Source organism: Onychostruthus taczanowskii, unplaced genomic scaffold, assembly GCF_017590055.1.
Source record: "Onychostruthus taczanowskii isolate IOZ18803 unplaced genomic scaffold, ASM1759005v1 scaffold19, whole genome shotgun sequence".
Lineage (NCBI taxonomy): Eukaryota > Metazoa > Chordata > Aves > Passeriformes > Passeridae > Onychostruthus > Onychostruthus taczanowskii.
The window spans coordinates 12,197,972-12,210,888 of record NW_024499128.1 but is presented as its reverse complement, the minus strand read 5'-3'; the positions used below and the strand labels follow the sequence as shown (position 1 = coordinate 12,210,888).

Below are 12,917 nucleotides of genomic sequence, written 5' to 3'. Positions count from 1 at the left end.
TCTGCAGGACTGTCAGAGGAGCCAGCACCCCCAAGCCAGGAAAAGTGGGAGCAGAGGAGCAGCACAGCATCCACTGCCCCAAGACATGGGAAAAAACACATGTGGGAAAAAATTCCAGGTGGGTTTTTTAAAAAAATAAAACTACAAGAGCTCTACAGCACCAGCACAGGGAGCACTCCAGAGAGCTGTGGGCACTAATGAAGAGAGCCTGTCTTAATTATCCCACTGCTCCAGGAATTAAGAGATCAAACCTCCAGCCCTGGAGTCACTGCAGCTCCAGAGCTCAGCCTCAAAACCTTGGCAGCTTCAGGGGGAGGCTGTTGGGATTTTTTCTTTCTTTCTTTCTCCCCTCCAAACAGAAACACAAAGAGGAAGGAGTCAAGGAGGACCACAGCCAGGTTTTGCTCCGGTACCCCTGGAAGCCACAGCAGGAGGATGCTTGAATTCCTGCCCTTTCACATTAAAACATCTAGAAAAGAGACAAGAAACCCTGGAATAATTTGGAAACAGGCAATGGAAAACCATGCACTGAGTTATTTGTCCAACTCTGTAGCTTGGTCTCACAGCTTTAAGTTGGTGCTGAGTTAAGAGCTCAGAGAATGGAGCTTTTCAGAGGCTGCTCTCCTTCACCCACTTACATTCCAGCTGGAGTAGGATGGGAATGAAGGGGCAGCACATGCAAACCCTTAAAATCAAACCCACTGAGCCCATCTGTGCAAAAGGTGCCCTGTTGTAAAGCCAGAACATTTGAGAAGAATCTCCCTGAGCACCTCCTGAAGCTTCTCCCTCCACACGAGCTCAGCTGCAGGCAGAGAGGCACCTCAGGAGGTGACCTGATGAGATTTGGGGCTTTCAAGGCACATCCTCTTTCAAACAACACATTTGGGGCCTGAACAAGAGCAAGGAGAAGCCAAACCCTTTATTTGAGCTCTCCCCTGCAGCAGGCTGATCCACAGGAGTCAGGGCTTCTCCTTTCTCCCCACAAACTTTCTGCACTTGGTCTGAAGCACAGAACTGCAGCTCTCTCCTGGGCAGAGCTGAGAAACCACCCTAAAAGCAATGATTGAGGGAAGCACTGCACAGCTGGGATAACACAGTATGGAAGGTTATGGAATTATGGAAGGTCATGGAATTATAGGATGAAGTTCATCAAATCCCACCCTGCACCAATGAACACAGGAGAACTCAGGACAGACATCCCAGGTGAGACAGAGCTGGGACATTGCCATCAATCATTTGTGTCCAAAAATCATCCCTGCCAGGTCCTTATCTCACATTCCTACATGGATAATCTGGTGAGGAACAATCACAAATTGTTGACTGGAAATCCAAACTGCACCAGGAAAAATCAATGTGTACCACAAGCAGCACGAGGGAAAAGCAGAGCAGAGGGACTGAGAACCCACCAGATCTGTCCAACGTTGACCAGGGAGAGGTAGAGGAGCCACAGCAGGGACATGAGGACCATGTTGGCACAGCCAGTCAGCAGCACAAAGGCTGCCACTGCCAGGCCAGCCAGGGCCAGGCAATCCAAGGTGCTGTCCATGGCAGACCAGTCCAGGAACCAGATGAGAGTGGGGGCATAGCTCAGGGCATCCAGGCCGACCTTGCCCTTGAAGTATTTCTTGACATCCTGCAGGTAGAGCTTGCAGGGGAGCAGCCCCTTCTCTCCTATCAGCTGCTTGTTCTGCTGAAAGGCCACCAGGAAGGCCACGACTGCAGGGGAACAAGGAGAGGGGGAAAAATGTGAGAGGAATCACCCAGGGTGAGCGAGAGGATTGGAATCCAGATCTAGGGAAGTCATTCTTGGAAGGAATTTATTCCCAAGTCCGTATCTCCATTAAAATATAACACAGTCACTACAGAGCCCAACAAAAGGTTCCCTGGGTTGCACCTGGAAGATCTTTAAGGTCCCTCCCAACCCAAACCAGTCCAGGATTCTGTGGTTTCTATGAACCTCAGTGGAGAAGGCAGAGGAATTCTATAAATCCCATCCTGGCTTTGGAGGAGATCTCCAGCTTTATGGAACATTACCAGGGCATCTATCAATTTCCTTGTATTGAAAACACTTAATAGAACAAAATGTTGTTAATTAGATAGCTTAAACTCATCTACACCATTAATTAGGTATTCATAGAATCCCAGGATGGTTTGGGTTGGAAGGGACCTTGGAGAGCCTCTCATCCTACCCCTGCCATGGCAGGGACACCTTCCACTGTCCCAGGGTGTTCCAAGCCCTGTCCAGCCTGGCCTTGGGCACTGCCAGGGATCCAGGGGCAGCCCCAGCTGCTCTGGGCACCCTGTGCCAGGCCCTGCCCACCTTTCCAGCCAGGAATTCCTGCCCAATATCCCATCCATCCCTGCCCTCTGGCACTGGGAGCCATTCCCTGTGTCCTGTCCCTCCATCCCTTGTCCCCAGCCCCTCTCCAGCTCTCCTGGATCCCCTTTATGCCCTGGCAGGGCTCTGAGCTCTCCCTGGAGCCTTCTCCTCTCCAGGTGAGCAGCCCCAGCTCTCCCAGCCTGGCTCCAGTCCTGGAGCAGCTCTGGAATTGCTCCAATTCCTTCCTGTGCTGAGGACCCCAGAGCTGCTCAAAGCACCCTCAATTCTTTGAGTTCATGCTTCACCCCCACAACTTCCCAGAACAGCAGCTCTGACCCTCTGCATCTTCTCACACCCTGGAAAGTTGGAAATCCAAAATCTTACCACTTTCCCACCCCTTAAATTCCCACTTTTCCATGTCCTTACAGCTGTCCCATTTATAGTGTTTCTGCTCCAGCCCTGGACACTCTCAGAGCAGCCAGCTGCCTTTTTTAACAGCACATCAGCAATTTAATTACAGCTCATAGACCTAGCATTTGATGTCCTACAGAGAAAGTTGGGCAGTTTTTAGGCATTATCTCATATTTTAGGCATCTCCTGCAGTTACCAATTTGCAGTTTGTAACTCCAGTAATCTCCATGTCTCAGGGGAAAAAAATAAAATGAGGAAGGCCAACATTTCCTGATTAGGCTGCATCCACTCATTTACCCATCCTTCAAACATCACCCAAACACCAGCCACGTCATGGGCAGCAGCACCAGAGCTCCTGGAAAAAGCCAATTTGTTCCCCTCCCCAATCTTCCTTGGTTAATGATCAAATCTGTTTCCTTCCTTATCTCAATGCTGGCATTCTGCAAACAACAACCCCGGTGTTCATCTGGTGTCTCTCACTGGGAGCACTGGGGGAGAGGCTGTGTGAAATCAGAGCCCAAATTCCCATTTCTTTGAAGTCTGAAGCAGCAGCAACCCAAAGTCTGCAGCCCCAGGGAATCCGACTGAAAGTCCCATTCCCCAGACAAAGGTCTCCAGTGGGTTCCACTTAATCCACTTAACGCTCCCCCAGCTCTCTGCACACAGCCATGGGTTTTATTCTCATTTAAAAACCACTAAAAGTCATCATCGGCACACAGCAGAGGTCACTGGGAGGGTTCCCTTTGATTCCAGAAGATCCTGGACCCCAGGGATGGCACAATAAAGTTGGGAGTTAATGGGTTGTGTCTCTTCCCATCCATCTTTTCTACACAGTGAATGATTTTACAAATAAAAGACATTTTTCTTCAATTATTTTATTCAATTATGGATGGGGAAAGACATGAGAAAAGCTGATTCAAACACCACAGGATCAGTTCTGGGACACAAATTAACTGCTTTCTGTTTTATCCATGTTTTTCTACCAACAATCAGCTCAGCACAACTGTGTAATCAGAAAGCCTGATATGAAACTAGCAGAAATAAAATTCTTCTGAGCTTTAGACAGCTTAATATTTTCATTTTTGGCCCTAAAAAAGCCAACTGAAAGCCAGTTCTGCCTTAAAACTCCGTGGCTTGATTTCCCGTGATTAGCACTGCAATTTGCTGCACAGTTTTCCAAAAGTGCTAATCAAATTCACCTCTAAATGCTCCAGAATTGCTGCCCCAACCCATAAATGCTGAGCAGGTTTTTGCCTAAAAAAGTCCAAATTAGACCCCTGCGCCGTGCACGAGACAAACAAGGAAAGGGTAAATTAGGAAAAACAAACACCAGCAATTCCAGCAAAGCGCACACTGGATGGACAAAATCCTGCTCAGCCTCCCCGAGCCTGCAGGCAGCAAAAAATGGGCTGAAGTTGCCAAAAAATGCACATTTTGGATGGCCCAGCTCGGGCTCCAAAGGGGTTTTCTCCCAGAACATCAATTTCCCTCAGCAGCATCCACAATTAAAACCCAGCAGCACCAGCCCTGATTTTGGGAGGATTCACCTCCCCCAAAGCAAACCCCAGCGTTCCGCCTGGGTGTGATCCATCACCTGCCAGGTGATGCTGACATTCCCAGAGCTCCAGCCCGGATCCAGCTCCCTCTCCTGGACACTCCCCATGCTCAGTCTCTGATCACTCCAGGCTCCCTCTCCACCCATCCCCAGCATCTCTGGGATGGGCTCAGCTCCCACCTCCACCCATGCCTGCTCCATCTCCCGAGGTTTCCCCCTCAGGCAGCAGTTCACGGGGAAGAGCTGAAACTAAAGACAGAGACTGCAGAGGATTTCAGCAGCACAGGAGATGCCCAGATCCAGGAGGGGAAAAGGGAAGTTATTTATCAGCTTGTCATTGCTTCCTCTCTCTGAAGCCCAGAGAAACTGGAGCCTTAAATTCAGTGTAACAGACCCTGCTGCCTTCTCCAGGAACCTTCCCTTCGACCGTGGCTTGCTCAAGGGGTAAAAAAGTCCCTTCTCCCCCAAAGCCTGTGCTCCTTCCTCTTCTTTAATCCTTATTCTGGAACCTCTCTCCCTGTGGCCTCATGTTTGGGGATTTTTCACTCTGCATCCTCCAGCTCAAACAACTTTGCTTCCACTTTGGGCACTGACCGGCAGCATCACCACCCTGCCGGGCGTGGGGCACACTGACCCACCTCCCCTTGCTCCTGGAGCTTTTCCCTGGGATTCTGCACTCTCCAGAGCTGTCACAAACCCTACCACCCCTGGGCTCACTGCCTGTGCTTCTCAAGGACAATTCCAGGATCTGGGAGTGCCCAGTCCCCTGTTCCACCTGGAGGTGCCATTCCTGGGGCTGTGCAGGTGGAGGGAACAGAGCAGCTCCAGGGCTGCCTCCCACTGCAGAGCCTCTGACAGCTCACATGGGAGCTCTCCCTGCTGCCAGCTGAGCTTTACATAATACATGCAAATTACCAGGGCTGCTAATAGACCTTCCCTACTTATCCTCACCTCGGAAGGTGCTTCACTGTACTTTTCCATTAACTCCCCCCCTCTCCACCTTCTCCTTCCCCTCCCAGCCTCCCCTCTGCCCCCAAACCCAGCGTGTTCAACCCCACATGGTACCAATAACCACCACCCAAGCGTCCCCATCCAAGGGATTCGCTCCATCCAGATTTCCCTGGCACCTCAGCTCCCTTCCCTCAGTCCAGGCTCAGCCTGTCATGGTGGGAGAATGAGAGAATCCCATTTTTCATGCTCAGGAAAGATTTAAAGATGTGAAATCCAAAACTTTCCGGTCATATGGCTTTTTCTGTCTTCCCCCCTTTCTTGTCAAAAGAAGTCTTAACTTTTCCTTGATGCCCTAACCACAAGAAGAACTGAACCAAGAGCACGGAGCTTTGCCTGAAAACCAAACTACATTATGCACACACACAAAAACTCTGCCTGGAGCAGTTTATCAAGTGCCCCTTTGACCCAACGAGGCATTTGAACAGGCCCTGAGCTGGATGCTGCAAGCTGAGGTTGCACTGCTGGAGAGAAGAAAGAGCAGAATATTCCTGGTATTTTATTACCAGAGAAATGAATCAAATAAATTTTCAATTGATGAATTCCCCTGCAAAGTTTTGCAACACAGAAGCACAACACCACAGCACCGAGCAAAAGGGTGAAGCCAAACACCCACAAAAAACACACAACAAAGTGCTCTGCTTTTTACACCTTTTTTGTTTTCTTGCCTTTCACGGCCAAGCTGAAGACTTGGGGTGGTTGCTGGAGGGGTTTGAAGTGTTTATCTCTCTGCTGCCTCCTTGTTTGAAAAGCTGTGGAAATAGAAAAAGCTTCCCTTTGGCTCTCAGGCTGTCCAAAACCACCCCAGCCTGCAGCTGGAGGATGCCCTGGGAAGATCCCTCTGCTTCAGAGGGGCTTTGGGCAAGGAGAAGACCGGGACAGAGATTCCCTTCTCCACCTTTGTTATTTTTTTCCCCCCATGCCAGGGGGGTGCAGCTGCTCAGAGCACCCAGGGTGATGCACTGCTGGTGCTGCACAGCCCTGCCAAGGAGCACCGAGCTGGAATCAAACCTCTCAGGGCAGCAAAAGTGCCCGAAGATGTTCTCTAATCCTGAGCAGGCAGGCTGAAAGCTACTGGGAGCCTTTGAATAAAGCTGAGGGAAGAGAAAGCAGGGGAGATGGCAGAGAAAGAGAGGAGGAAGGACACCGGGGAGAGCCAGGAGCCTACAGGAAGCCAAACCCCCCGAGAGGGCTTTGGATTTCAGATTTAGGAAGAAGGAGCCTGAACCTCCCGTAGCTCTGGCGCTGGGGAAAGAAAATACTATTAAACAATACATAAGGAGAAGGAAGATAAACTGGATTTAAATAATAGCTTTTATTTCAAAGCTCTCCACAGAGCCTGGCTGAGATTGGGGAGGGTGGTATCTAATTACTGAAATTTCTACAGCTGGAATCTGATGATTGTAATCACCCAAAAAGAGCACTTAAAAATGATTTAGAAGGAGGGTGAAGGGAGCAAAAAAAAATGCACATTTGTTGTTGAGAGCTTTGGGACCAGCCTATTTACCTGTAAGAGCCCTTCCAACAAGACCTCAGAGTATTTCTGGATTGCCAAAACACCGATCCCTGTCACAGGGAACACACACAGGGCAAGACCAGGATGGAAAAGCTGCAAATCTCCAAGTGACATTTGGCCAAACCTCTGCCCTGCTCAGGTGAGACCCCACCTGCAGAGCTGCCTCCAGCTCCAGGGTCCCAGCACAGGGAGGACCCTGGAGAGAGTCCAGAAGAGGCACCAGGATGAGCAGAGGGATGGAGCAGCTCTGCTGGCAGAGACTGTTCACATGAAGAAGCTTTGGGGTGATCTCAGTATGGCCTTCCAGGACCTGCAGGAGCCACCAGGAAACACAGAGAGACCATTTCCAAGGGAGAGAGGGACAGGACAATGCTGTAAGGACCAAATCTCACAGAGCCCCTTCAGCTGGATGCACTTTCCCTGCCCTCCCACCCCTGCCAGCAGCAGGTGGGGTTGGTCTCTGACCTCTCCAAATCCTCAGATCTTCTCCCACCTCCCATCTCCAACCTGCCTCTCACACAGCAGCTGCTTTGCCAGGGACTTCCCAGGCTGGGGCTGCTTCTGGAAAACCCCTTCAAAAGACACAAAAAAAGAAGGGCAGAGTTGTTACAAGCAAAGGGGGAAGAAGGGAGGGCACACAGAAGGACACTCCACACCTGCCTTGCTCTGCCTGTCCTCCTTCCACACAGGAGGATCCTAAGGGAAACATCTCCCATACCTGCAGCAGGCAATGAACACCCTCTTGGGAATGGGGTGGGGGCAGGAAGGAGGTGACATGCCCTCAGAACACATTTTGGGGGGCACTGCACACCCCAAATCGAGTTTCTCTCTACCTCATCCTCAAGGTTCCTCACTCTCCCACCCAGGAGCGGAACAATCCCTCGGCTCCCAGAGCTGAGCCCCAACCACATTCCCCAACACCTTAACACAAATCCCCCCCAAAAGGAAAGGGAAAGGAAAGGGTTACACATAAAAGGGTGAAATGAAAGAAGGGGGGAAAACATCCCACGGCTGAGGAATGTCAAACTGTCACAACGGCATCAACCGTCTCCTCAGCGAGTCTGAGCCTCGGCGCGCGCGGAATCGCCGCGTCTGGGAGAAAAATCAGCTGTCACAGTAAATGCTTCCATCTCCAGAAAAAAACCTGCAAGAGCAGCTTGGCACAGAGGCACAGAATTGTTTTCTGCCGTTTCCAAAGCCAGGCACTCCAAAGAGATCAAAGGGCAAACCCTCCTTCCCGCTGGAGCATCCAGGGGGAATCTGCCTGCTCACAACCTCTCCAGCTCACACTCAACAAGCACTTTCCACCCCACAAATTCTTGTGGGGCACCTCTCCTGCACTGCCAGCCTCAGCACAGCTGCCTGTAGGAATCTGACCTGGCTCAAACCAGACCTAGGCTCCTGGCTTTGGTTCATTTGGCTCACCCCAAACCAGCAGCAGAACTCCCCGGGGCCTGAGTGCACAAGCTGCACAACAAGCCAAGCACAAGCTGCACAACAAGCAGGTGAACTTTTCCTCTCCTCCACCTCTTCCCTTAACAAGGGACACAAACATTCTCCTGCCCTGCTCCTTCTGGCTTCAGTACCCCAAACTCTCCCTCTACCATCCCACTCTCCAAAAGATTTCCTTACTCCACACTACAGAAGCATTTTGGGGTCTTCCCCCAACTTCCAGCCATTCCCACTGCTTTCTCCCACTTGAAAAACCACCCCAAAGCATCCCCCCTCTTTTTTAGCCCCCCACATTTACTCACCAACCTGCAAGCTCAGCTTCACCCTCTGGCTCAGCCCCTCCCAGCCTCCTTCTCTCCTGCAGCCCATCAGTTTCAATCACTTCCACCTGTAACTCACCTGACCCCCAATCAGATCCTTGTTCCCCACCTCGTTGTCCCAGGTGTCCCACTCACCACAAGGTCCCACACCTTCAATTTCCACCAATTCCCACCCCTCCAGCCAGCCCCAGCTCCCTTCCCACCCCCACACCCCCTTTGGTCCCAGGTGTGGCACATTTATCACCCCAAATCCACCCCGGGCAGCAGCGGCCTCCACCGAAGGCACAGCAGAGAGCACTAATCAGTTTTTCATAAGGAAACTGCAAACTGAGCCACGGGAAACTCAGCAGCCTGGATTTACACACGGGGGAATATCGGAATCGCTTTCATTTTGACTGAAAGAGTCATAACCTCGCATTTCACCGAGAGCTGAAACCAAACTAGAACCAGAGCACGTGTCAAAGCCATACGAAACTACAACTTCTGCATGGTTTTGATGCAAAATAATCTAAGCAGGCTGGCAGGCTACAAATTCTAACGATTCTGTGGACAAATCTGGGGCAAGTTTAGAATTTGTACCGTAGTGTGTTACTTGTCAGTTTCGGTTTCACTGTAAATATTTTTAAGCGGAGCACCAGTGGGCTCTGAGCACAGCTCTCAGTGCCAAAGCGAGAGGCAAACGAGCACGGCAGAGGCTGGAAACTGCTTTCACTGTGGAATATTTTAAGGTCATGTTGACTCTAGGTTCTGGCTGTCGGTGGTGTTGGCACCCAGGGATGGCATCTGTCCCTGCAGTCCTGCTGCTGCATAAGACAAAGAGTTCCTCTCTTGCACTGTGAGCTCACAACTTCAGGGGAAAGGATGAACAGCTCTGCTGAGAGGTACCAGCCTCACGGTGTGAGCAAAGTTCTCCTTCCAGCTCCACCAGCTTCCAGCATCACCAACCCCAGCCAGCCATCACCTGTCCACCAGGAAAGTGGGAGCGGGAAAGAAGAGAGCCATGGCATATGCAGAGCTGGAGAGGATCCACAACGATCATAAAATCATAGAATATTCTGAAGTGGGAGGGTCCTGCAAAGATCCGCTATTCCTGTACGGGACATCCCCAGGGATGTCACCACGTGCTTGGCAGCGGTGTCCAAGGGCTCCTCTGGCAGCCTTGGGAATGTGCTCATTCCCTGGGGAGCCTGCTCAGTGCCCCACCACCCTCGGGGGACGGGAAAACCTCTCCCTGCTCTCCCGCAGCCCTCCCTGGCTCAGCTCCAGCCGTTCCCCGGGCACCACTCGGGGACCCCCGCGGGGGGATCAGCGCCCGCCCGGCACTCACAGTACAGGAAGGCAATGGAGCGCAGCAGCACGATGCGGGTCAGCCAGAAGGTGCCCGGGGAGAGCGGCGGGGCCGCGGTAGCGAGCCCGGGCTCGGGGGATGCAGCGGGGGCCGCTCCGGGAGCTCCATCGGGGGCTCCGGCCCGGCCCGGGCGGCGCTGGCGCAGCCCCGCGCTGGGAGCCGCCATGTCGGGCACAGCGAGCATGTGCGGCCCGGCGGGGCGGGCCGTGAGGGGACACGGCGGGGACGGGAGAAAAAAAGGGGGAAAACGGGCAGAAATGGAGAAAACCGGGCAGAAACGGGAGAAATGCGCTGCAAAGCGGCGGCGCCGTGTCGGGCACGGCGAGCGTGTGCGGCCCGGCGGAGCGGGATGTGAGGGGACACGGCGGGGAGGGAGAGAAAACGGGGAGAAACGGGGCGAAACAAGCAGAAATGGGGTAAAACGGGCAGAAATCGGGCAAAGCGAGCAGAAATGGGGAGAAACTGGCAGAAATTGGGAGAAACTGATAGAAATTGGGCGAAACTGACAGAATGCTTTTCAAAGCGGGGCCGCCGTGTCGGGTATAGCGAGTGTGTGCGGCCCGGCGGGGCAGGACGTGAGGGGACACTGCGGGGACGGGGAGAAAACGGGGAGAAACGAGGCAAAACGGGCAGGAAAGAGGCAAAACGAGCAGAAATGGGGAGAAACTGGCAGAAATTGGGAGAAACTGATAGAAATTGGGCGAAACTGACAGAATGCTTTTCAAAGCGGGGCTGCCTGTCGGCCACAGCGAGTGTGTGCGGCCCGGCGGGGCAGGACGTGAGGGGACACTGCGGGGACGGGAAGAAAACGGGGAGAAACGAGGCGAAACGGGCAGAAAAGAGGCGAAACGAGCAGAAATGGGGAGAAACTGGGAGAAATTGGGAGAAACTGATAGAAATGGGGCGAAACTGACAGAATGCTTTTCAAAGCGGGGCCGCCGTGTCGGGTATAGCGAGTGTGTGCGGCCCGGCGGGGCGGGACGTGAGGGGACACTGCGGGGACGGGGAGAAAACGGGGAGAAACGAGGCAAAACGGGCAGAAAAGAGGCAAAACGAGCAGAAATGGGGAGAAACTGGGAGAAATTGGGAGAAACTGACAGAATGCTCTTCAAAGCGGGGCCGCCGTGTCGGGTATAGCGAGGGTGTGCGGCCCGGCGGGGCGGGACGTGAGGGGACACTGCGGGGACGGGAAGAAAACGGGGAGAAACGAGGCAAAACGGGCAGAAAAGAGGCAAAACGAGCAGAAATGGGGAGAAACTGGCAGAAACTGATAGAAATTGGGCGAAACTGACAGAATGCTCTTCAAAGCGGGGCTGCCGTGTCGGCCACAGCGAGCGTGTGCGGCCCGGCGGGGTGGGACGTGAGGGAACACGGCGGGGACGGGGAAAACGGGGAGAATTTTCTCCGAACCGGCGAGAAAATGCAAAATTTTATTTAAAAATAAAATAAAGTAAGCGGTCAGTGTGGTTGCGGAGGTGTGAGAGGGCTGGAGCGTCTCTGATGAGGCTGCGGGAGCTGGGGCCGGCTGGAGGAGGGAAGGTGAGAGTGGATCCGGATATTTCCGAGGGGTTTTAGGGGATGATGCCGGGCTCTGTTCGGTGGTGCTCAGTGACAGGATGAGGAGAGATTCCCTAACATAAATCAGAATCCAAATCGCAGAATATTCTGGTTTGGAAGGGACTGGCAAGGATGATCAAGTCCCTTCAGTGAATGGCTCACATTGAATCCACAGCCTTGGAGTTGTCAGCACCATGCTCGGACCGGCTGAGCTCAGGACAGATCAACACAACAAATTCCACCTAAATTTACAGAAAAACTGGTTTGCATGGAGGGGCAGGGCTGTGGAACAGGGAGAATGTGGATCTCCCTCTCTGGAGACATCCCAAACCCACCTGGACATGTTCCTGTGTCACCTGCTCCAGGTGACCCTGCCTGGACTCTGGAATTTAAGTTCATTTTAAGTTCAATTCTTCAGGTTTTCCTCATAGACTCACAGCATGGTTTGGGTTGGGAGGAATCTTAAAGCTCATCCAGTTCCAATTTTAGGCACCTTCCACTATCTCAGGGTGCTCCAAGGCCTGTCCAAGCTAGCCTTGGACACTTCCAGGGACCCAGGGGCAGCCACATCTTCTCTGGGAATTCCATCCCAGCCCCTTCTACCCTCACAGGGAAGGGTGTGAAATCCTTCCTAAAATCCCATCTAAAATCCCATCTAAATTCACTGCTTCTGATGCCGCCAGCCCTCACAGGGAAGAGTGTGAAATCCTTCCTAAAATCCCATCTAAAATCCCATCTAAATTCACTGCTTCTGATGCCGCCATGATTTTTACTTTAAATAATTTACAAACATCAAACATCTGGCTGTGTAGAGTTCATAAATAGCATTTTTGAGCGTAAACATACATTGAGTATCCCCTTAGTAAACACCTCGGTGCTGGTCACTGAGAAACGATCTGCTATCAGGTGTAACATTACTCAACACTTCCCAGCCTCTAAACCAGTCCCTTCTAAATGCCCCTTTTGTTTTTCCAGTTTCCCATCACTGCTGCTCGCATTGTTCTCCGTAGGAAAAAAAAAAAAAATAGAAAAAAAAATATGCCACATAATGGTGCATTGTATAGGGAAGGAAAAATCAGCTGTTTGTTAAAGGCCACTGGAATACTGCAGCTCTGGATCGGCCACCACGAGGTTTGGAGAGGAAAATTTAAATAGATGGGAGCTAATGGTTTCCTTTGTGGGGTCTTTTACAGCAAATTCCACATTAAACGGGGGTGTCTGTAAAACAAACTGGATAATTGAGGAAATTACTGCGGGAAAGTGGAGGGTTTAGGCTAAAGCTTAGCAAAAAGGGAGGAACAAGTGGGGCTGGGAGGGGAATGCTGAGCTGGGTCGGTTTTCATTGCCGAGGGTCACTCTGAGATGTGCCGCATCGTGGACCAGGAGCACCTTCCATCAGGACGAGCTGTAAATTTTAAGCCTGAACCAGC

General features: G+C 52.0%; 1 protein-coding gene across 1 annotated transcript in view; it reads right to left on the bottom strand.

Moving 5' to 3' along the window:
• LMF1 (lipase maturation factor 1) overlaps positions 1 to 10,195 on the bottom strand; it is a 143,154-nt gene extending 132,959 nt beyond the window's left edge. The window contains exons 1-2 of the mRNA XM_041402021.1: positions 9,910 to 10,195; positions 1,407 to 1,716 (exon numbers count right to left, since the gene is read on the bottom strand). Coding sequence (XP_041257955.1) covers positions 1,407 to 1,716; positions 9,910 to 10,114 — 515 coding nt within the window. The 5' untranslated portion in view covers positions 10,115 to 10,195. The remainder of the gene's footprint in view (positions 1 to 1,406; positions 1,717 to 9,909) is intronic.
• Positions 10,196 to 12,917: the final 2,722 nt, after the last annotated feature.